Raw genomic sequence first — 25,381 nt, 5'->3', positions numbered from 1 at the left:
TCCAGTCTGGGCTCCTCAGTATAAGAGAGACATGGAGCTCCTGGAGCAAGTCCAGTGGAAGGTGACAAAGATCTTTAGGGGACTGGAGCATCTCTCTTATGAGGAGAGACTGATGGAACTGGACCTGTTCAACCTTGAAGAGACAACTGAGAGGGGACTCTTATCAATGTCTGTAAGTATCTGAAGGGAGGTGTCAGAGGATGGAGTCAGGCTCTGCTCAGTGGTGCCAAGCAATAGGACAAGAGGCAATGGGCAGAAACTGATGCACAGGAAATTCCACCTGAACATGAGGAAGAACTGCTTTACTCTGTGGGTGACAGCACAGTGGAACAGATTAGCCAGTGGGGTTGTGCAGTCTCCCTCACTCGAGTCTCCCTCACTTGAGATACCCGAGAACTGACCGGAATTCAATCTTGTTCAATGTGCTCTAGGACGGCCCTGCTGGAGCAGGGAGGTCGGACCCGATGACCCTCTGTGGTCCCTTCCAACCTTCCCCATTCAGTGAGTCTGTGAACGTCTATGTTTATGGTAGTTTCAAGAGCTTGCTATACAGATTGAATAGTGCTTTGACAATGACAATTTTTAGGAAGCACTTGGAGATCTCACTGGCGATTGTTGTCTTGTACCCAGTTTGATTGTGAAACTGATCTACATCTTGCAGTAGAGAAAACCAGCTCATACTGCAACAATTTTGAGATCTAGGCACATGAAGATGTGGCAGTTATCAGAATAAATCGTACCTTCCTAGTGCAAGGTGTAGAATAGGGATTCTGGGAGTTGAATAGGGATTTAGCATGGTGCAACTTTCTCTTGCTCCTTGCAGATTCTGTTTTATACAAATCTAAACTTTATATGAGATTCAGCACCTAGGCAGCTACCTATGCAGCTGAAATGATTTAGAAAACACTCAGTTTTATTAATTTCAAATTCTTTTGTCTCTCCTCTGAAATATATTCCCTAAAATAAAAATATATTCACTGCACTTAAGGAACTAAAATAAATTCTCTACTGTTAAAGACTATTTAAATATTGACTGTAGCCTAAGGTGTTAAGCTTCACTAGAGGGGAGTGTAATAATTTCCTTTGTCTTGCCTTCTGAGACCATTACTGTTAAATCCATTCTCTCTATATCCAACTGGGATTATCTTTTTAGCCTAAAGTATTTTTCATTTTATCTAAACTCTAAGACACTAACTGTGTTTTACTAAACAGGAACCTTTATTTAGGGTTAAGGGTGGAATTGCAAATCTATTCTTTTCATGCTGAATTCAAGTATGAGTGAACATAGGATATTTGAACAAGCATAAACTTCAGGTGATATTTTTATATCTTTAAGAAGTTATTTTATATATTTATGTATATGTACACATATATATGCACAGGTATGTGTATACATTACAGTTATGGTAAAATCTGTGTACCAGGCTGAAATTTTTCTGAATGTAATTTTGGGCTCTCCTTCAAGCTTTTTGTATTTGTGTTCATAGTTATTTCTGAAGCTTCTGGACTGTCTTACTCCATTGACCTGTGTAGTTTACCAGAATAATAATGTTCAGCCTTTGATTTTTGTCTGGATAATGCGATCTTTCATTTTGGGCAATAGCCATTTTTCACTTAACTCCTACAAGTAAATGGCTGCCTTTTCCCATATGCGTTTGTATGTCCATAGTTCCTGGGGTAAACTATTTCCAGTGAAAACAGATTTTGTCCCCACACTAACTTTGTCCATTCAGAATTTAGATCGAATCAGAATTATGCCTTTTTTTTCTTTTTAATCTATTGTGACCTGTGAAAACTAATTAAACACTCCTTAGAACCTCTAATTTTAACCAGAAAGCCATTAAATAATACCTTTCATTTTGAAACCAGGGTGTTGTAGTGGAAAGGACTTAAAAAAATTTGAAAACCCCCCTAGAAAAATGCATAACTTATTGCCTGTTACCTTTCCTGAATTCAGTGTTTGAGGGATGGATATTTGTCCTTTCCAGAAGAGCATTGCAAAGCATTGTATAGTTGTTCTGTCTACATACTACGTTTAATTTTCAGTTGTTTTCTGTTTATGAAAACATTTGTGTGAGCAGATGTGTTGAGATGTCTTTTCTTTGCTAATAATTGAGGCCAGTACGTAATTTCTCACTTGCTTCAATATGCTTTTCACTATTCAATTAAAGTTGTTTTGAGTAATTTTTATTGAGCAAGATTTTGTTTTTGAAGTGGCCCCACACACTTAACTGGTTTTAATTCTACAGTTCATTCCAGTGAGATAATGGTATATGCCTAGTTAGAGCCCTTCGGAGCATTTTTGGGTGGATCCACTGTATTTTATTTGCTAGTCCTCTTATGTTTGAAAATGAATACACTGTTCTTTGCTGTAAACTTATGGGTGTAAATATGAAAGGAAATGTCGCAAGTTCTCTTTGGGGTCTCGGAGTCAGCTGTTGTCAGAGACATGATTTTGAATAAAACTGGGTAAACTGGTAGGTTTTTTCTTCTCTCTCTTATGAGTAAGGACGTCAATAAGAATCAGATTTGATCATAAGGAAAGTGTTGAATTCTTTCTTCCAAATGTTTGTTTTGAGGCTGCATTGACAAAGTCAGTGGGTTGACTGTAATATTCTGATACTCCTGGCGACACTGAGTGTAGAAGTGGAGTTCCTCCCCAGCTTTGCGCAATGTGGATCTCATGTCCCCAGAAAAATATCAAGTAATTGAGATAGTTTGTGGTGTAATAGGGAAATCCGTATGGTTAGTGGATATTGTTTGAATTGGTGTGATATGTAAATTGAAGTAACAAAGTGCTTTAACTCCAGTTTAAAGTGATCATAATTCCCTTGCACTGTACATTAGAAGCCATTTATGAATTTTGTACATAACAGCATTTGCCCAAGTGGACGAACTGAAGAAGATTATCCCAATGAAAAATGCTTTTTAATTGTCTGCTGTAGTCAACAAAGCCGATCTTTAGACAGTCATGTCTGCTGAACAGACTGCCTGTATATTGAGAAGATTCCAGGAGAATAATGAAAAGGAATCTAGAAGACTCAGAAATTTTTATCTTGCAGTATATGTTGGTATAATGTAGTATTAATATTGTCCTCACAGCTAAGAATAATACAGAAATGTTGCCTTAAAACTATCAGCCAAACCAGGAATCTTGTCTGTGACAAATATCTCTTAACTACTCCTGTGACCAAGGGATTTCTCCTGGAAATATCTGAAAAGGGAAATGAAAGCATGAGAATAGTGTTTGAATCTGCTACCTCTTTGAGGAGGACAGATGCTTAAATCTGATTTTTGAGGGCTCTGCCATTATTAGAACTAATGGAAACCATCAATCAAATGTTACTCTTTCTCTGTTGACTTTACCCTCTGTGGTGGTGGTCACTGGTTCGAGTGACCTCCTCAGTTGCTTGTACAAGACTTCCTCAACTGGAAGATTTTGTGATTGTTGTTAGAAGAACATGGTGAGTATAGCAGAGAAAAGCAAGAGAACATCCTTCTGGCTACAGCTGTTAGTTTTAAGTTAATTCTACAGGTGAACAAAACTCTACTTATGTAGTTCTGTAAAAATTTTTGGTATTTTGCATTTCATTGTTGCTAACTCCTGGCAAACAGATTGTGTGTACTTGCTAAAGGGCCAGCCTTGCCATCTCTTGTAAACAGTGTTCTGTTTTGAAGGTAGCTCTGTGTAGATGTGGAATAAAGTAACAGAAATAAGGGGGGAACAATTCATGTGTTCCACACCATAATGTCATGATTTCAGTATCATTTGTGGTATTCAAGGTATCCTTATGTTAGAGTGGAGATAAAACACAGGCAACATGGGCTCTGTTGGACACCAATTGGAGGCCTGTAGAGATACCATAGAGCCTCTAAAATGACATCTGAGTTCGACCTCAGCTGACCCAGCAAATTAAAAGAGTAATTCTATCCAAAGTGAATGAAACATAGCAGAGACAAGAGTCTGTCTAGAATTAAGATCAAACATGTCATCAACCCACAGAGGATAAATCCAACTGCTTACTCTTAAAAATATGCAGGAATAAATAGAATACAATAGCATTCACTGGTTGTACAATCTGGACAACTTGCGAACAAAAGCTGAGAAGAAATAGTTTATGTTGTACTTGTCCTTGACTGAGTTACCAATTGTTCTGTTTCTATTTTAGGTTATGGTCAGACTGGTCCAGTGGTTCAGAGAGGTGGATATGACTCCATTGCCGCTGCTGTTTCTGGTCTCATGCATATCACAGGGCATGAGGTATGATACTCAACCTGCAAATTTAATACAATCTCTGTGCCACGTACCAAAACTGTTTGCTGCATGGAACAAGTTAGCCTATGCTAACACATCTGTTATACAAGCCCTCCAAGAGGTCTCACCTCTGGGAATGAAAGATATCTCACTCCAGGCTTCCAAAGCTAATGTCCCAGAAACAGAAAATGAAAGAAAAAAAGAAAAACCCTAGATCTCCAGGGAATAAATTGACGATGTATGCTAACCTGTTAGTGGCCACTTGTTGTCACTTCAAGAGCTGTAATAGACATGTTGATGCCTGGATGATGGAACCATATGTGAAATCTCACTGATGCTTGAATATTGATATTCCCTCTTTAAAAGAGGGAACTGTGAAGCTATGTAGATAACTCTGACAAAAAGTTTTTTCAATCATTCTGCCTGGAAATAAGCAGAGAGATGCCATTAGTGGTTCTGGAAAGCTTTATGTGCTGCTAATCCCACTGATCTTTGGTAGTTGCAGTAGTGCAGGAAGCGTGACAGAGGTAGTTTAGTATCTGGATTCTAGGGATACATAAAATGTGTGTCTTCACCTCAGAGAAATGGTGGCCAAATAAGCATTTTCTTATGCTGTCTTGAATCACCTACAGATGCAAGGAATGTGGCCTCCAAATGTCACTTCTCAAGTAAGGTGGTGTTACAAGTCTGTTCTGTGCATTGTAAATGCTACAAAGTGTTCTGTGGTGGTGCTCCTGATACTCTGGAAGCAGTAGGGCAGATCTCTATGAACTTGCATGCCCTAGATAAACAAGGAGTGCATAAAGTTTCTCTACTTAGTGTCAAATACTCGTGTTTGAGTAGGTTGTTCAAAGCTAACCACACATGATTTGGACTCAGCTCTACTGCAGGGTTGATAGTCTGCCAAATAGACTTGTTTTCTGCTGAGAATAATGGCAAACATCAGAACTCTGTGCTTGTGGCAATTATTGTTACCAGAGTTGTCCTTTCTATTAGGAAAAAAAGAATAAAAATCAAGCATTGTTTGACTGAATGAGCTGAAACATCTTGTGCCTAGTGTCCTGAAACTGTTTGTCCATTTCTGCCATGTTATTGGTACATACTTATAGGATGCCCCATCTCAGAACACGAGAAGACATGAGTGCAGTCCTTATGGCTCTTACTTCCCTTCAAATGTGTAAGGCGCATATACACTGAGCAATGACTGATCACAGTAACTGTAGTGTAAGTAAATTTTACATCTGGACCATTGTTTGCAGGGTGGAGATTAATACTTCCAGTACAATGCCAGAAACTTCATGCACATTTCAAAATATACCAAACAAAATTAAAAGGGAGTATAAGCTAATAGAATGAGCAAATGCTGTTAGTGCAACACAAATAAAGGAAAGGATGTTGAAAAATTGAAAAACATAGGATTCTTGTAAAGCTTTTCAATGATATGGGAATGACAGAAAATACAACTGTTATACTGAGTAATTGCATGTAAGTTCTATTATGAGAGTAATAGTCCTTGGTGGCCATTATGAAGATGATGGATTTTATTAAAAGATTGTATTAAGATCTACACTGGAAAACCAGATGTTCACATCACCTCACCAAGACTTGAGGCAATGTAGTCATAGGAATTATTTAATCATTGTCAGTAACAGCTTTGTCTGTTCACTGGGGCCTTTTAGTAATTCATTCAAACTTAGTCACTCTTTTGCATGATTAAAATAAACATGCTAAAACTTACTTCTTATTTTTCTTTATTTGAAGTTGTTCATACAGTATTTCCTCAGTTTCTCAAAACCATTTTTTGATGTATAGAGGGACAGTTTTCTTTCAAAGACTCAAGTAGTCAATGACTCCAAAGAAGCAAATGTGGCTTTTGTTGATGTTGTGAAAATTTACTCAAGTGGCTTTAAAATCATATTGTATACTTCTTTGAAAGTTACTTTGAAAGAGAAAAGTAAAATCTTCCATGTTTTTCTTACATTTATATTCATGTGACTGAGTTATGTTTAAAATTCCACAAAACTAACTCTGAACAAAAGCAGAAAACCTTGTTTCAGTCAGCATGTAGAAAAGTGGCCAAAATAAAGAAGAAAAAAGAATCTTACTCACTCTTGTATGGTGCTTTTTAAAATAAAGCTTAAATTATTTGTTGACCAGATAACATGGAATTTATATACTAAAGGTAATATGTTCATTTGAAGCATACCCTAGTAAACGATTTTTTTCTTAAATAAAATAAAAAAGACCACTCTTATAAACTGGAAAAGGAAAAGTTATAACAGACAGTGTTGGTTTTGTATTGCATTGCAATAGCTATAGAGAATTCAGCATAACATCATCAGTACAACAGTGCTCTGTGGAAACTTTGGTAAACAAACCATTGAATGTGCTTGCAGGATGGTTTTAGAGGCATCAACTTATGCTACAGACAAATTATAATGAATTTGAGCAGGAGCAACAAAATATCTGCATACATGACTGAAGTGCTTACTATTGAGGTATACATATTCACAGCTCCTCACAAAGCATTTTAATAATAGGATACTAAACTTTTGTCCTGTATCTGACTTTTTAAAAATGTATAGATCCAATAGAAATACATATTCCTGCATAAAAAAAAGAAGTCAATGGCATGTTTTACCTTTTCCTGCCTGGAAATAGAAGTTACTGATATCACTTAATGGTAATAGGTTTGAAATGCTTCTGAGCATATTCTGAACCTGGAAATCAAGCTATAACTTCTGGAATATTGTGAAGTTACAGGCACAAACAGATGCATTTGTGCTAGTGTGGTTTTTGCTGGTTGTACAAAACCAAACACGGTAGAATACTATCTTTAAGTTATGTGTTCATGTACAGAAATAGACACGGAATTCCAGCTCTTACACACGTGCTTGATTACTTCTGTATTAGAAATGTATGACACCTATGAAATTTGAAATTCTAGGGTGTTTATGAGGGGAATCTGTTTTGTATAAATCGGTAACACAAACCCTTTTTGAATGAAAGTAGTTGCTTCAGACCACATTCAGGTTTTCTTTACATAAATTAAAATGTGCTAAAGGACAAAGTTTGCCCTGATGACACTTTTATTGTCCTGGATAAAAAAATTTATAGATATATCCTAGTTAAACACCACATTCAAGTTTCATATTTGAGGAACAGAAACTTTTTACTTAATATATTCAGATATATCAGTGCCAGATGAATATTCTTTTGATGAACATTTCTATGACTCATTAAGGCAATAAATTGAAATTAATTAAATAAAGCCCAATTTGAATACAAATCCCCTTGCATCTCCAAGTTGATTATTACATGGAGTTTTCAATATTCAAAGTATCTTTATGGTGGTGCATTCTTTCCTGCTGAAGAAATATTTTTGTTTTACTGAATATCAGACAGCAAGACATGATTGGGATCTACAATCCAGAGAGACCATTTTTCAGCTTAAATTCGAACAAACTATAACAAAGGAGTATACCTGGTATATAGCTCAGAGCTGTTGAAAAATACAACCATTGCTGGTTCATATTAGCTCCAGCAACTCTGTCACATCTGTAAAGACTACTGGACTTAGAATGCTTTTATTAAGAAGGTAATTTCAAAACAATTTTCATTTTTAATGGATGATTTTTATATTATTGTTGTAAGTTTGGGAATAGAAAATATGTCAAAGAGCAAAAAAAAGATTCAGGAAAGGAAGCTTCCAAAACATGTTGTGGCTATCTCTGGGCCAGAATATGCTGACAAATTTAAGGAATTTAGCAAGCAGCAAAAATTAGGTATAAAAGTGTAAACTGGTCATAAGATTGAGCACAGTGGTAAGTAAAGCACAGTGATGTAAGAAAAGGTCTACTCTACTGGTGTGAATCTTTTTCTTTTCAAATGAGAAAAGGGCATGTCCTGGTGCTGCACCTAATTAGGGTTCAACCCAGTCTTTGAGCCTTGATGCAGCTTTCTTTGCTTGAGGCACTTCTCCCTGACTAGGGCTATATTTCATCTTTCTACCAGAACAGTAACACCACTTTTGGCTGAGAGAGGTGGCGGTGTTTGTTACTTTTGAGTAATTTCCTTGAATCAAAGATACTGTATAGGTCCTTACTTTGTTCATGTGACTGAAGTAAAGTTAGCTACATAAAAGGACTGCTGTGCTGTCAGAAACTCTGTCTATAGGAAAGTATTTCTGTGTGTGTGGAGCTTTATCCTTCATGTAAAGCAGCTTCATTTCCCTTCTTCTGCAGGACAGAGATGAAAACCTGAATGAATTTGTTTCACAGTACTTACAGCTAAGCATCCTACCACCAAGAGGCTGTTTTATGGTACAGGAGCTGATTAAAGCTGATTAAGCGGAGAAAAATGGCAGCTAGTCATGAACCTTGGTAGGAAAGACCAAAGAAGGTTAGAAATTGTGTGGACTTGTTCAAAATTATAGGTTGTGAAGTGTTAGGGTAAAGTAAAGCTAACGTTAAAAATAACAATAACAGTATAGTGCTAGTAGTTTGCAGGAGTGTTCGGTAAAGGGAAATCATGAAAGTATTTTAGAAATAAAAGTGAACTTTTTACTGAGGCAAATAAAGTGTTTGCTTTTAAACAGTAGGTAGTTTAGTACTTGATGAGGAAGGTGTGTGGGAATCAAGCAAATTCATATGTAATAACCTATTGGAATAGTCCTGATTTCCGGATCTTCAAAGTGTAGTTTTCTCATTCAAGGGTGAAATTAATGACACTTTGAAAATGATAAAAAGTGTTTTCAAACTAAGAATGTTGCTGCACATGTGTTTGCAAAATCTAAAGTATTTTTGATTTTTTTCTCAACTCAGTGAATGTAATGAAATTACTGTAATGAAGAAAGAACAATTTAACAGACTGAGATCTTGCAGCAGATAATAGAGGGGAAACATTTTTAGGTTTGTTTTCTTTTTTGCATTTTATTTCTTAGTGATAGCTCTGCAGATCAAAAACATTCCAGTGCTAATTAGTTTTTTCAGTAGGCCTTTGCACACATATAAAACAGAACAACTTTCTTACCTGTTTTCCCCCAGAGCTGGGTACAATGAGAGTAGTAAATGGCTGGAACCTTTGAGTTGTCTTTTCTACTGGGAAGGTGAAGTGGCTTGGTGTAGAGTGCGGAGAAGGAAGAAATAAGAGGTTCTTCAATAAAGTAGTACTTCCTAAAGCAGTGTTCACTTTAATGTTGTGTGGTTTACATATCAATCTATAGATATCTAGGCTATAGATAGCCCCAGACTAATCCTTACTGCAGTTTGAATGAGAGTAATTCAGATTTTTTTTTAACTTTGTCATATTTGATACAGATTTTATAATTTTTAGTCACTTCCATGATATGAATAAAATAGCAACCTTTTCCACCTTACATAGGAAATATTGTCCTACTGCCTTTCATTTCAAAATTGCTCTATTAATGCAATTAATAATACAATAAAATTATTTTAAGAAAAATATTGTAACTTATATATGACTTGACAGCAGATTTATGTAAATCCTGTTGGAGTGCAAAAGAAAAAAGATGGTGAAGATTAATTGTCTTACATGAAGTCAAGACACTCTTTTAAAAATAATTTTAATAATTATCAGTTACTCTTGCAATCTTGATTACAAGATTACTATTACAATAATTACACTTAGAAGTTTAGATATGGCTAATTAAAATAATTCTGTAAATTAAATTTTATTGAACTTATGCTACATTAGTTTAAATACATTTATGGGTACTTCACAAGCAGTTATTATTTATCAATTATACTGATTTTGAGTTGTCTTATGATGGGTTTATGGGGGAGCTAAAAGTCTGGAACAGTCCCATTAGCTTTGCACTTCTATTTTTCTTCAAAACTTGAAAATTAAAAAAAAATACTTCAAAACAGGGAACTGCTGTCAGAACCTGATCACCTGACATCAAACTTTTCAGAATAGGAAATGGTAGAATGTCTCAGAAGAAGCACTTTTAAGATCTTTTGATAAAAGCCTAACTGGACTGAAATTAGAAGTTCATTTTACCATTGATTGCAGAAGGGTTGTGTTTCATGCCAATGATTACAGAAGTTCTGAAACACAGTAACGCAGTTCTGAAACAGTAAAATGAAGATTCTTCCCTTGATGCCAGAAAAGGGACGACATACTGAAAAAGAATATTTGAACCAACAACTTTTCAGTGATTTCAGTCAGAAGGTCAGGAATTTGCCTGTCTTTACATGTGTAATGTTTACATGTCTAAACAAAAAGTTGTTCTTTTTTTCTTACTAGAAGCCTGAAGTGTGTATACTGGAAAATACAACACTGACCTTTGACTGGGGGAGGGACAGAAGAGAAGGGAGAAAAAGGGAGTGAGAACAATGAAGCAATATGGTTCTACCTTTCAAACAGATAGGCACCTGTGTCAGCACACCCTGGAAACTGTTTTAGCCTTTGGCTTCTGGGCATGGCAAAATTTGGTCTTCACTGGCTTCTCTTGTGTCTAACATTATCTCTTTTCTTTTTGCACTGGTAAGTTGAAGCATTATGTTATTAGGGACAAAAAGTTACATAACAAATCATTCACAATTTGCGGTATGCAACATCATAAAGTGACAGTTCTGTGTACCTGCTGTAAGAATATCTAGTTTTCAGTGGTGGTTCTTATACTTCAGTTCACTCAAAGATACTGATTTCTGGCATTGACTGCAACTCTTTGAGTGCAACCATCCAGCCAATTTCTTATCCACCAAGTGGTCCATCCATCAAGGTCATGTCTCTCTAGTTTAAGAGACCAGGATGTCATGTGGGTTAGTTACCTGCACAAGTCCAGGAAGATGACATCAGTCGCTCTTCCCATATCTACAACTGCTGTAACCCCATCATAGAAGGCCACTAAATTTGTCAGGCACAGTTTGCCCTTAGTGAAACCATATTGCCTGTCACAAATCACCTGCATACTTTCCATGTACCTTAACATAGCTTTCAGGAGGATTTGCTCCATAATCCTGCTGGATATAAAGATGAGACTGATGGGCCTGTAATTCCCTGGGTCGTCTTCTTTCTCTTGTTAGAAATGGGCGTTATGTTTCCCCTTTTCCAGTTAGTGGGAACTTCACTGGGCTACCATGAGTGGCTTAGCCACTTCCACTGCCAGCTCCCTCAGGACCTACATCTGATGTATGTCATAAGGTCCAATAGACTTGTCCATGTTCAGGTTCCTTAGGTTGTCTTGAACCTGCTCTTTTCCTACAGTGTCTGGGTCTACAGTGTTGTCTTTCCAACAAGTCGAGGATGGTTGAAATCTCCTATGAGGACCAGGGCTTGTGAATGTGAGGCCACTGTTGTCTCTCTGTAGAGGGCCTCATTCACACTGTCCTCTTGGATGAGCAGCCTGTAGCAGCATTGTAATGTCACCTGTAGCTGCCCTCCCTGTGCTCTCCATCAGCTTTTGATCCATCCCCAGGTGGAACTCCATGCGCTCCAACTGGTCATTTATGTAGAGGGCAACACCGTGTCCTTATCTCCTCTGCCTGTCCTTCCTAACGAGCTGATATCCTTCCATTCCAACACTCCAGTCATAGGAGTCATCCCACCATGTCTCTGTGATGCCAATAAGATCATAGCCCTGCACAGTTGTATTGTTTCTGCTTGTTTTCTTCCTTTTTTTTTTGGTTTGTTTTGTTTTGTCTATTGTTTTGTTTATCTCATTTTGTTTCGGGGTGTTTTTTTCTTTAGGATGGGGAGCCAGTTAAAATGGGAGTAGCAATGACAGATCTTGCTACTGGGCTGTATACATATGGAGCAATTATGGCTGGTTTACTTCAGAGGTATAAGACTGGAAAAGGGCTGCACATTGACTGCAATCTCTTGTCAACTCAGGTAGGAGTTTTAAAAAAATTTCCTTTTGTTTCCTTATGTTTGAACCTAAATCTACCATTTGGACACAAATTAATATGCATTAGTTACTACAGCTAATGATGACAAATAATAATGACAGTAGTGGCATTAGTGATAGTTTCCTTATTCTGCCACTCTGGTAGTGACCATTTTATATGACATGGTTATAGTTACTGTTGCATTAAGTTTGGCTTTCACTTTTTACATGTTCTTGGAAAACACAGGTTAATCAAGGTTTATAATATCTCTGAGATTTTAACAGTTGTAGTAGGTGATTTGAGGTAAGACAAGTATAAGTGGTGAAACTGGTTTTGGGGCCTTGGCACTGGGCAGTGTTAGTATCAGAGTGGCTGAATAACTTGAGCAAAATCACCCAGAGTAATCAAGTATCACCTAAGTTTCAAAGTAATGTAGTCCAGGACGTCTGCCTTTTGGCTCCGGGAATTAAAGAATAAAGTAAACTTGAAGATGCAGCATTTTTTCTAGATGTATTGAAGACAAAATTGTTTTGATCATGAAAGATATACCATATACTACAAATAATGAGAACTTTAAATTTTCTTTGAACACTTAAGCACCAATGGTGCAATGATTTATAATTTGTAAAAAGAAAGTGATGTTGGTATGAGCTGCATGTGATTGGATGATATGTTGTCTTGCTGATGTAGGTACTTACTGGTACCAAACGGGTATATTTTGCAGAGGAATTTTTGTTTATGTTTTAAAATGTGCATCAAAATTATATGAAGTTCTAATCAAAGCTACTACAGTGCTCCATTTTTTTCATCTTTATTCAGTTGTATTTTTCTTCACATTGTATCTGTCAGTACAGTTGAGAGATGACAGTGCCCATTGTGCAGGTGGGCCAGGTGTGAGCAGGAGGTTGGACAAGATGATCTCCAAATGTTCCTTCCCATCTATATCATTGTATAATAATAGTGATTGAGACTAATGATTGAGGTTCCTCTTGTTTTAGAGCCTAGTGCTCTTGTCTAAATACCTTCCAAAATCAGATCTGGAAAGGAGGGGAAGCCCTTGCTTAAATCAACAAAGAAATTTTCATTTGTTTCAGAACAAATGTTTGTAAGGACTGAATTTAATTATACGTAAATATATTTGTAAATAGTGTGTCTGCATTTGAAAAGTGTAATAAGCAGTTTAGAAAAATATTTTAAATGTATGTTAAATACCTTTTAATAGTTAGGGGATTTTATTTTTAAGATATTGTAGTGTTCCATATTATGGCAGCTTGTCCTTGATCTTTTTCATTTCTAATTTTATTAAAAGGGTTTCTGTTATTTTTTATTAATGTATTTTGGTTTTGTTTGTTTGTTTGTGTTTTGTTTGTTTGTTTTTTTAATTTCTTATTCCACTGTTTTTGGCTTTTTTTTTTAAAATGAAACTTTCTTGATTTTTATTAGATATTTTATCAAATGCTGAAAGTAAAAAGAGTTGAAGTTAGGTTTTGCTGTAGCTCTTGTATTTCAGCTTGGTACCTCATTTGTCTTTAGAATCTTTTTTCTTGGTTAGGATAGATTTAACTCTGCACAAAAGTGTTCTTATATTGCAGAATTTCTGTCTGAACTTCTACACATTGTCCTTTAGGCCACTCACTGGGATACATAGGAAAGGGATTGAAGACCTGGATAAATGTTAGTGAACAAAGCATGTGAGGTGGTGTTTGTCTTCTATATGCTTAGCTTAGCTGAAAAAGTACTAAATGGTGAAGGGAAAGTTTAGTAGTTTTTTGATATTTTCAAACATTAAGTCGTTTCATGCTTGTTACCAAATTATAGTTGTCTAAAAGTTATTAACAGGTAATTCCATACATGCACATTCTCATTGAAAAATAAGTGGTTTTATTTACTTCAGTGTTGGATAAATTAAACTCAAATAAGTTGGTATTTTGGAATAGTGTATGGGTATAAAATGTTATTCAGAAAATGGTGCTTTTGTTTTAGATAATCCTGTTACTTAGGTCCAAATTAATTTTAGGGTGTTGGCCCAAGACTGCAGTGAGAACATATATTCAATTGGAAGAAGTGTTTGTAGATGAGGTGCTAGAGTACCAAAAATAAACCCATGTGATCAATTCTATTAAAAAAATGTGTTAAAATGAATGAAGTAAAATGTAGCTGACTGCTGAGCCTCCCTCAGAGAGAACATCTAGTTTTTCTGGTTAATTTTCTTTCTTTTTGCAAGACTGGTGGTTATTTGTAAGTATTTAAGGATGAGTTTAATAACAGTAGCACAAATCTGAAAATTAAATAAGTAAATAATAAAATTGCTCTTACAGGACTTCTCATGGTAATGGGTTTTTTAAAGGAAAGTTAGACAATTACTGTGATAAGATCCATGCTTTCACAGGGATTAGGGTTTTACATCCAAGCGAAGATACCTAAAAGTAGTTCTTCCTCATGTGATGAATGTTTAAAAAGAATGACCTTTAGAAGTTTCTCATGGATGCTGCCAAAACTATAAGGAACTTAAAGTTGTAGACTTTTAGTTTGTTAGATTCTTGTTGTCATTGATTAATGATGGGATCTAGAGGTCAAAGAGATGTATCATGATAACTTTTCCTTCAGAATGAATTTCATTGAAGTGTAATATTTTTTAATAAGAAAAAAGGAATTTTCTGTGTGTAAAACAAAAGCATTACTGAACCATCCTCCTATTAATATTGTTGCAAAAGCAGGGACTTTTATGAAACTTTTTGGTTTTGCCAGCATTTCATGCACTGAGCTAACATAGGAGTGTACTTGCATCTTTTGTCCAACCCTTTGTTTTGAACTGAGAATCGTGAAGCTGGCCAATACATATGTCTTCATTGGTCAGTGTTGATGTCTTTGATTATGTCAGAAAGGAAAAAAAAAACCCAGGAATTAAGGCACTCAAATAATTAGAAAATCGTGAAAACTGCATGGTTTATTTTATAGCAAAAAAACCTAGCATGTACATGCCCATCTATATCTGTGCTATCACTTTTCTGCATGCCTTATAGGATTGCAAGAGGATTTTTTTTTTTCCCAGAGGGTAGGGCTGGAAAATGCTTTTGATACTAATTTCCTGCACAGATATGCAAATGACAAAGAGCATTGAGCTGAATTCAACTGCCAATGAAAATGATCTGAAGCTTTTTAAAAAAATATCCCACTGACTGGCAAGTTAGTTTTGTATTTAACTGGTCTGTGCAGCACCAAATTATCAAGTGAAATCCTGTTCTCTGAAGATATATTATTTTTAATATCTTAAAAAAGACGTCTTTCTTTCAAATTCTGTGTAGCAAACACTTATTGCTACCCAAGAGGATTTCTTTTCCCATAACAAAATAGGATTCTATGATTTTGTTGACAAGAGATACAGTGACTCCTAGGATGTGGTTTTGCAGTGAGCACTAACTTTCTATATCTCTCATCTATAAACTTTTAACCCATGTTGTACAATTCCTTTGAAATTTTTGACTTTTAGATGATTCATAGTTGTCAGCTCCTGACCTTTCAGCATTTAAATAGTGTCCTTTAGATGATACTAGTAAATAAGAAGGAAGTGGGTTTTGGATTTGGTTCCAATTATGCAATTGTGCCTTTTCTTCTGTTGTGGCTTAAAAAAATCTCTTGGAAGTTTTAATATCCTTCCTTATTTAATTACAACCAGGCTTCAACAAATACTGTAATAAGTGGGTTTCTTTTGGATTGAAAATCTGCAAGAAGTATTTTACATTTAACATTTCTGCAATTTTGAAGTGTATTTTTTCCCAGATTCCACAGACAGGATAATGTCGTTAATATTCTTTGTATTATATGATTGTTCATCAGGCACTTCTCTGCTTCTAATTACTATGTTTTAGTTTGTATTTGCCATAGTAAACTCTTAATCTTCTTAAAATTTCGAAGTGACCCTAAGAAAACCTAGAAAATTGGTATACATTGTTTTCTATATTCCATCTCTGTGCTTAATTTGACAGTGAGTTTACTCAGGTAATGATGAGGTTTAGAAGCTATTAGTTTTTGTTTCTGCATCACATTTTCTTGAGATCACTGTGTTTAAGGCTTATCTATTTAAGGTGCTTTTAGTGCTGTCTATTCAGGGCTTTCAAGGCATGTCTTTTACAAATTATTGGGTATGGGTAAAACTGGGAACAATTACATACTTCCTGTAGGACATGTATGGCATCACAGAATCCCTGAGCAGTAAGTTGTATGACGAATATCAATCTTGGAACTTAAATACTACTCAGGTTCTTGACTGTATCTTGTTCTCTGCTTGCTAACAGTCGTGAGTTGACTGAATACAGAAAGAAAATCTTCTTTTTAAGAGGTCATTGCTTCTGTTGACTTTGGAGGCCAACTAGGAGGACTGTAACAGAGTTGTCTTGTTTTGGGTATGGTTTGAGTAAGTGGGTTTTTACAAGGTTATAAAATGTCATCTTTGCAAAACATTGTATTCTTAATCTCCATCATAATAAAAAATTGAGTATGTGCTATATGGAGATGTCATCTTTTTCACTGTATAGCTCTGGTACTGGAATAAAATCTGAATTAATACGAACATTTCTTTAAACATCTACTGTGCTGTAAACTCTTTTCTTGGCCACAATTCTTAATAATTTCCACTGAGGACATCAGTGTAACTAAGAACAGAACTTATCCCTCTGGGTTTTAAGCAGCCAGTATTTGATTGAATAGACCAGAAGACTATACTAACATGACAGTAACTCAATTTAATATTGGCCTCTGTGGTATGTGTGTTACGATTTCTAATGATTAGTTACACAGTCATTGGTAGAATATACTCCAACTTGATCTTGGCTTTATTTAGTTGCTTTCTTTAGTCTGTAAACAGAGTACGTATTCAAAGTGCAAGGGTATTTCTTCTTTAGCTGCTACCTGACAGTAAATTCTCTGTCTTTTTGTGTTCACTACCATTGTTCTGGTATGAGATTGAATGAGTTGCAGCTTCATCTTGTATGTTGATCTGCCTCTGTCATCAATTAGAGAAGGACTAGGAAGGAGATGGAAAAAATACACCCCTTTATTACTAAAAGAAAATAAAAGTGGCTGTCTGGGGTGGATAGGGGAGAGAGTTTGAAGACAAAGAAGGACATTTCTTTTAATGAGTTTATTATTTAGATGACCTTTAAATAAGGGTGTAGTCTTGGAAATGGAATCAAGATGTTTATTACCAGCAGATCAGGAATTGTTCTGAGTATTAGGAGGAGGATAACCTGGGTAGTTGAAAAGAAAGGGGAATGATTTAAGCAAGTGTACCCCAAGAGCTCACCTATCCCTCTAAACTCATAGAACTTTTTAGAAGTCATTCTATAAGTTGGTCAAATTTGGATAGAACCTTTTAACACATTATGTGTTATTTGTTAAGATAAATAGCAAGTAAAATGTTTTACCTTGATGGAAGAGATTTCAATTTTACGTAATGGAAAATTTTAAGTTAGGAAGATAACTGGTTGTTATGTGCTGTTGAACCTCTGGAAATCTAGTAAACCTTAACAAGTATGGCATTTTGGGTTATGCTAATGGAATGCTAGCTAAGTTTTCATACTGCTTGGTTTGATTACTTCAGAAACTTTATTCTCTAGTCCTTTCATGAGCCTTGTTGCCCTTCACTGGACATGCTCCAGCACCTCAATGTCCTTTTTAGAGTGAGGGGCCCAGAACTGAACTCAGTACTTGAGCTGTGGCCTCACCAGTGCCGAGTACAGGGGGATGATAACTTCCCTAGTCCTGCTGGCTACACTATCTTCGTACAGGCCAGGATGCCATTGGAATACCTGGTCACACCACTGGTTCACATTGAGCCGGCTGTTAACCAGCACCCTCAAGTCCCTTTCTGATGAGCAGCTCTCAAACCACTCTTCCCCAAGCCTGTATCATTGCATGGGATTGCTGCAACCCAAGTGCAGGACCCAACACTTTGCCTTATTGAACCTCAGTCCTTAGCCCACTGTTGAGTCTGTCCAGGTCTCTCTGTAGAACTTTCCTACACCTGAACAGATCAACACTCCCATCCAACTTAGTTTTGTCTGCAAATTTACTGAGATTGCACTCAACTCCCATGTCCAGATCATCAATAAAGATATTAAACAAGATTGGCCCCAGTACTGAGCCCTGGGGAAGACCGCTAATAACAAGCCACCAACTGTATTTAGCTCCATTCACCACCACTCTCCAGGCCCAGACAATCCAGCCAGTTTTTTACCCATTGAAGAGTCCACCCATCCAAACCACGAGCAGCCAGTTTTGCTAGGAAGATGCTGTGGGAGATGGCGTCAAATGCTGTAGTGAAATTTAGAAAGACTACATCCACAGCCTTTCCCTCATCTACTAAGCAGGTCACTTTGTCATAGAAGGAGATCAGGTTGATCAAATGGGACTTGCCTTTTGTAAATCCACGTTGGCTGGGCTTGATCACCTGGTTGTCCTGCATGTGCCGTGTATCGGCTCTTAGGATGAGCTCTTCCATGACCTTGCCCGGAACCAAGGTTAGGCTGACAGGCCTGTAGTTCCCCAGATCACCCTTCTGACCCTTCTTGTAGATGGATGTTACGTTTACTAATTTCCAGTCAACTGGAACTTCTTCAGTTAACCAGGGCTGCTGGTACATGATTGAAAGTGGTTTTGCAAGTTCTTTCACCAGTTCCCTCATTTCTCTGGGATGGATCCCATCAGGGCCTATAGACTTGTGCGTGTCTAGTCAAAGTTCAGTTATTTGTAAAAATGCTTTGACTTGCTTGGAATGAATATTTGTAGTACTATATTTCTCTGATAAACATATGTGAAGTTATTTTTATTCAAGCTTACTCTGTAATAAAACATTTTGGTTTTTTGTCGTACTACAATATTTTTTTTGATTAATTAAAGAGTAACTTCCTTCTTCAGGGTATCACTTACAAATTTGTTGCCACTGTTCAAAAAGCATTATCATGCAGAAGTGCCATGTCTTCCACTCCAGACTCATTGGTAATACTCAAGTCAAATAGAACTTTGGACCACATTTCTCTGACTTGCATTCTGTTTAACAGCTCAGTAGATGAACCACATCTGCATTGCAAACAGCATTAAAATGCTCAAAAAGTCATTATGGGCATTCATTAACGCTGCAGAGGCACAGAAATACATTCTTGCACATTGCAAAGCATACTATTTAAAACATTTTGTTCCGTTGCATGATTTGTTTCTTCCGTCATCCCTGTAGTGCATTAGAACCCAAGTACTTAATGGGCAGTGACCGGAGATCTTTCAGTGTTAGAAATAATGCCATTGTTCTGCTGAGAAAATTACTGTAATGAACAGGAGATTTGGCTGTGATAATAAGGGTGGAATATTTGAACATTTCTCACACAACCAAATAGACATAGCTTGTTTCTGTACGTGCCTCCTTACGTATCAAATTAAAAATCTAGAAATCTACCTCTTTATACTGCTGCAGCACAAGCTGTTGAAATTACTATTATATTTTATGTTTATATCTGTTCTAAGATCAAAATTACATTGTCAGGAGTAGATAAACTACTTAAGATTCTTTTTACTGTGAAAGTGTTCACACTGATAAATGTGGAGACAAAAAGAAGTGTTGTAAATAGTTAGGTGTATGCATATTTTCATTGTAAATGGCCCTGTTCCTAATGATAAGATCAAAAGTGAAAAGTATCTCAATACAGCTTCTTTTGGAGGTTGACAGCTTTCCACTTCTGATTAAAGAAAATAATCCTTCACAAAATGTATGTAGCATCCAATTTGGAGCCTCTGGATACTACCCTTTGCAAACAAGAAGAAAAATTGCTATATTTATTCTGATGCTTGTCTTCACAGGTAATTAAACTTTATGTGGGCAAAACCTGTGTGCATTGCATTTTTATGCTTTCCTGTTTCCATTCTCAGCTGTCAAATATGGCTACATTTTTTAGAATAGAAAAGAATCATTTAGGTTGGAAAAGAGATTTAAGATCCTCAAGTCCAGCTGTTAACCCAGCACTGCCAAGTCCACTGCTAAACCATGCCCCTAAGTGCCACATCTTTTAAATACTTCCAGATATGGTGACTTCCCTGGGCAGCCTATTTCAATGCCCAAGAGCCCTTTCAGTGAAGAAATTTTTCATGTTATCTAATCTAAACCTCCTTGGTTTAGAGGCCATTTCGTCTTGTGCTATCACTTGTTGCCTGGGAGAAGAGACTGACCCCCACCTGGTTATAGCCTCTTCTCAGGTAGTTGTAGAGAGTGATAAGGTCCCCCTCAAGCCTGCTTTTCTCCAGGCTGAAAAAAAAAAACAGCTCCCTTGGTTACTCCTTATAAGACTTCATAAGCTTATAAGACCCTTCGTCAGCTCCATTGCTCTTATCTGGACATGCTTCAGTGATATGGAGAGAGGACAGGGAAATCTCTGTCATAAGTCCTGTCTGCTGTGGGGCCTGTTTCTCTCTCTCTCTCTCTCTCTCCCTCTCTCTCTCTCTCTCTCTCTCTCAGTTCCTCATACTCCTCAATTTACTCACCTCCTCTCGGAGCTCTGTTACTAAGCGAAGGAGTTTCTCTACCTGGGTGCACCTCCCACAACTCAAACTGGTCTATGCTTTGTAAGTCTGCTTGCAGTTCTTTGCATGAATAGAAGCCACTCTGAGAACTTGATCTGTGCTATTTTTTAAACAGTCAATGAAATACAACCAGATATCATTGCATAGAATTAAAACCCTGTTAAGTTGTAATATGTATTATATGCATAGGTTCTCATTGGTAAAGGTTATAATTAAGAAATAATATAAGAAAATGTGTTATGGTTTTAAAAAACTGTATAAAATGTAACAGAATAAACTTTTTGTAAGTTGCATTTTGCGTAGACTTTGTAAAGCTGAGCATTATATTTCAGTGGATATATATTCTTTTTTCAGAGACTTAAAAACTTAAGGAAATAACTGTAGAAGTTTATGGTCAAAGTTGTCTGATATGTCTATTACTGGCATCTGATTCAGTTATTAGAACTCTGCCAAAGTTTTAACTGTTTTGGCTGAATTTTCCATGTCATAGAATTGCCAGAAAGGGATTTGTTTTCAAAGTTACTTTTAAGATGATTCATCTGTTTCCAGGATCATGTTATGGGAAAATACATTGATAGGCTTTTTTCTTTTTTTTTTTTCTCCTCCTGAGAAACTCAGTGCCTTAATTTTTGGATTTTACACTAACTTTGGAGTTCTTGGTATTTTTAACCTGAAGATTATCTTTAATATATTTTTTTTAAGTGATGAATTCCTTAGAGATGTTCCTGTTTTATTATGAAGCTGACATAGGATTTTTGCAGTGACTAAAGTACTATCTTTCTTTACACTTTCAGAAAAAACTGATTAGTATTTTATTTTAATCAAGAAAATGAAATTTATTCTTCCTTTTAAAATGTTTTTCTTCAACTGGAGTTAATTTAAAAGAAATGGTTTTTTGTTTCCTTTTTCTCTTTAATGCCAGTGCTGTCTAGTAGATTCTATGGTCAGGATTTTGTTTCTTATCCTTCACCTAAGATTCATCTGCATGTGTGTAAGTTTATTGGTTTTGTTTCTTTCTTTGTTTGTTTTAATTGGAGACTGAGGAGAGCTAGGATAGATTTAACACTTACCACTTACTTTCTCTTGAAACTCTGTGCTGAATTGTATATATTTTTGAAATTTCAAGTCCTAGATCTGTTGGTTGCATCAATCTTCGCTATTGTTAATACTAATTGAATCTTAATCAGGAGATGATCTCCATGCTGTGGGAAGCACAGAAGCATTCATTCTGGTCTTTTATAAACTCTAAATAGCTCGTTAAAAAATAATTTGTAGATCAGTTCTTTTTTGTTGTTGCATTTCACTGAACGTAGCAGTTCTCTGTGATACAAATGCATTGTGTTTTTGAAAATGCCTCGGTTTCTATGTTTATGTAGTCTAAACTGGTTTTTTTAGAAAGCAAAAGGTTTTATCAGCCATCATTTTCACGCTAAAAAAGTATCTACATAACTATGTAATTTAAAGTCTGTTTTGCTCTTTTTATCTGTCTTCCCCTCTGATAATCCATGTTCGATATAGGGTTTTCAAATGCATTACCTTTGTTTTTCTCATTGATTTTTTTTTTTATTTTATTGTTTTTGGTTCATTAAGCACTGCCTAGCACATTATTTGTGTGACTATGTGATTCACTGTGTATTGTTTGGTCAGGTGGCTCATGTGATTACTGACAGAGTTGGATACCTGCCTAAGTGTCTGGTTGGAAGGCACCAAAACAGGACACAATATGAGACCTGTTTTAAAATTGTAGGCATTTGTCATTAAAGATTTGATTTTATCTTTACAAGATTGTACTTGTGACTGGGATTATGCCATTTACTAATGCTTCAGTGCCAGGAGTTTTCTTTTGTGAAGGGTGAATTCATGATAATTTCCTGGAGGTTTGCATTAAAAGAAATCAGCATCACTGGGAAGAAAACACTTTTTGCTCAGAGCACACTGTTCATAATGTGACCACAGACATTTTCTAAAAGACTCTTTAATAGTAAGCCTTGACCTACTTGATAGTAGTTTTGCATTTTTTAGTTACCTTTTGCAGTCATTCATGGAATTTACAAATCACTGGTTGAAAGCAGCTATGGTACTACTGGCTCTTAAGGGGGAGAAAAAAACCTGTGTGGAGAGGGATTGTGGAATTATGGGACAACAGTTGTGAATTCGAAAGTCCAGACCTACTGCCTTGCCCAGATATAGAGACACCACTGATGAGGCAGTAAAATCTTGCTTGATGGTGGGCAGTGGCTTTGCTGTACATTTGCAGGTGGGAACGTATGCTTTGCCCATAGGTTTATGTCACTCTTGAACTGACTTTTAGGTCCTGTAGATCTCTCAGCTCCAGGCTAGATGGGAGGCCCTTACGTGCCCAAACATAGGGTGATATGTGTTGACAGCTATTGAGAATGCTGTGGTTTCCTGCTGGACCCCTCTGTGATGGGCTGCCTTGAATTGTGGCAGCTGTCTTGCCTCTGCACAAGACTGTGGTTCCTGCTACCCAGTTCATTCTTGCAGGAGTTTGAAACACAATTCCCTGCCTAAAAACTGGTAGAACAGCACCATTCATTGTGGTGCAGTGCCACATCCTGAAACTGATGGGTCAAATGCTTAGAAATCGCACAATTAACTGGAAGAGTGGAGGTTTCTTCTAAATGGAGTGAAGTTTTCTTGGTAGAGATAGAGGTTTTAGGTTTTAATGTTCGTGGGTTTTTTGGTTTTGGTTTTTTTTTGTTTGGTTTGGGTTTTGTTTGTTTGGGTTTTTTGTTTTTTGGGTTTTTTTAATGAAGAAATGACTCAAGAAGCAAGAGCTGGGAATCATCCTGTGCATGTATCCATGTAGGTAGCTTCAATAAGGACAACCAGGGATAACTACAAAAGAAAAATTAATGAAACTTGAATTTTGATTTATTAGTGTCAAACTATTTCTTGCAACATGGAAAGGGGAAAATATTTAAAATCAGTCATTAGGTAAATACTAGTATGGGATCAGTGATTTTAAGAGACCTTTTTAGTGTGTGCCAGATGTGAATTGTGGTCTTGTGTTCACATTTTTCTCATGTAAAGACTTTTTTTCCATGTCACTAGAAGTATGGAGAAGGTGTAAATGGAAGATTATTAGCCTTTGCACAACAGAAGGCAATGGAATTTTCTAGAATGATTTTTTTCTATGAAGTTACAAATTAATATTTGTGTTGCTATTTTGTAGAATAGCATAAAATAAGTTATCTTATTTTGGTTGTAAAATGCCTGTCTCAAAGTTCCTAAGAGTCAGTCTACATGCTTACTTTAAGAAAAAATAAACAAGAATGAGAAAAAAGTGAATTAACTTGGCTTAGAGTCAAAGCCTTGTTAAGATAAGTGGCAGGATGGAGACAAAAAATTGGAGGGAGAAGAAAGTAAAGAATATAATTAAAAAGTTATTTTCTCTTCTTGCCAGTTACCTGCCTTCTTTTGTTATTCATATACACTTGTTGAAATTGCATGCAAATGATTGATTGACTCAGCAAACTCATTGTAATAAATTATGTTTGATGTGCTATCTTGAAAAAAATCTTTTGAAATTCTGTCTCTTTTCTTTGTCTACTGACCTTGTGGCTTTTAATATCTTGTTTCCCATCTGTCTGATTCCATCATAAGCTGAGCATAACTTTTCAGACCTTAATGCAGCTCTCTTTTTGTTCTGGTTTAAGTAAGTCTGTAACACAAATATGTGATTTGGCCATCAACAGTAATATTAGAAAGGAATGTTGAAATATGTGTTCCCTTTATTGATGTGAAATAAAGAAACACTTATCTGTAGATATTTGATAATACATATTTACAGTGCATAGGTCTGTCTCTGCAAGCAAATGAATACAGAGATGTCTGTATCGTTGTATTACATCTGCTTTAATGTTACAAGTTCAAAGGTTACTTTTAAGGATTAATTCTTAATTAAAGGAGAAAAGAAGTGGGTCTATAGAGTTTCAGGAAAGCAATTTTAAATATAGATTTAAAAATACTTAGCTGAATATGTCATACAGATGTACCTAAACTGCAATTTTAGAGATTGATTGTTTTATAGATATTTCTGCTGCAAGAACTGTCTGTAGCAGTGAGGTCCTGAGTCTTGAATTACAGTGGAATTTGAAGAAGTAGACTTACATTGTTAAAAACCTTTTTTTTTCTAAGGATATTATGTCAGTTGAAATGTTCGGTTGGGATGTCTTTTTTGTACTTATAGGTCAGCAGTTTGCTTAACAACTGTAAGGTATAGGTAGATAAATTCTTTGTGTTCTTTATAAAGGACATAAATTGTTTATGCTGAAAGGTTTTTCTGGATAGTGCCTTTTTAGTGGGACTAAATCTTTGGAGAGACCAAAGAGAATGAAGTGAGCCAGGAAGAGAGAGAAGGAAAAAGCATGGTAGTCCTAGGAATGTCTATAACAGTTAATTGGGACAGTAGAAACAGAATCGTGTTTTAAGTTTGCTGAACTTGTCAGAAAGTTATTATAAATGGGCCAAAAAGCCTTAGAGTTCACTCAACTAAGTGTATTCCTACGTGAAACACAAAACACTGAAATGTTTACTTTGATGTGGTCTACATAAGTTTATTTGTTTAGTGATAATACTGTGACTACTACTAATAATTATTTTTGGCTGGCTAATTTGACTATGAACAAGATACCCAACTCAGAGAAGGAAGTCAAAGGGAGTCAAAAGACTTAATGATTTATTG

General features: G+C 36.1%; 1 protein-coding gene across 6 annotated transcripts in view; it reads left to right on the top strand.

The window, feature by feature from the left end:
• The window catches only part of SUGCT (succinyl-CoA:glutarate-CoA transferase), a 312,501-nt gene that overhangs the window by 34,053 nt on the left and 253,067 nt on the right, over window positions 1-25,381 (top strand). For 5 of the 6 annotated variants that reach the window (XM_051798764.1, XM_051798763.1, XM_051798768.1 and 2 more), the window contains 2 exons: window positions 4,170-4,261; window positions 11,969-12,112. In XM_051798764.1, coding sequence (XP_051654724.1) covers window positions 4,170-4,261; window positions 11,969-12,112 — 236 coding nt within the window. The remainder of the gene's footprint in view (window positions 1-4,169; window positions 4,262-11,968; window positions 12,113-25,381) is intronic. The other variant, XM_051798766.1, reaches the window with a different exon arrangement.

Source organism: Manacus candei, unplaced genomic scaffold (genome assembly GCF_025592945.1).
Source record: "Manacus candei isolate 608988 ecotype Guabito, Panama unplaced genomic scaffold, ASM2559294v1 h1tg000049l, whole genome shotgun sequence".
Lineage (NCBI taxonomy): Eukaryota > Metazoa > Chordata > Aves > Passeriformes > Pipridae > Manacus > Manacus candei.
This window is presented reverse-complemented; position numbering and strand designations above follow the sequence as displayed.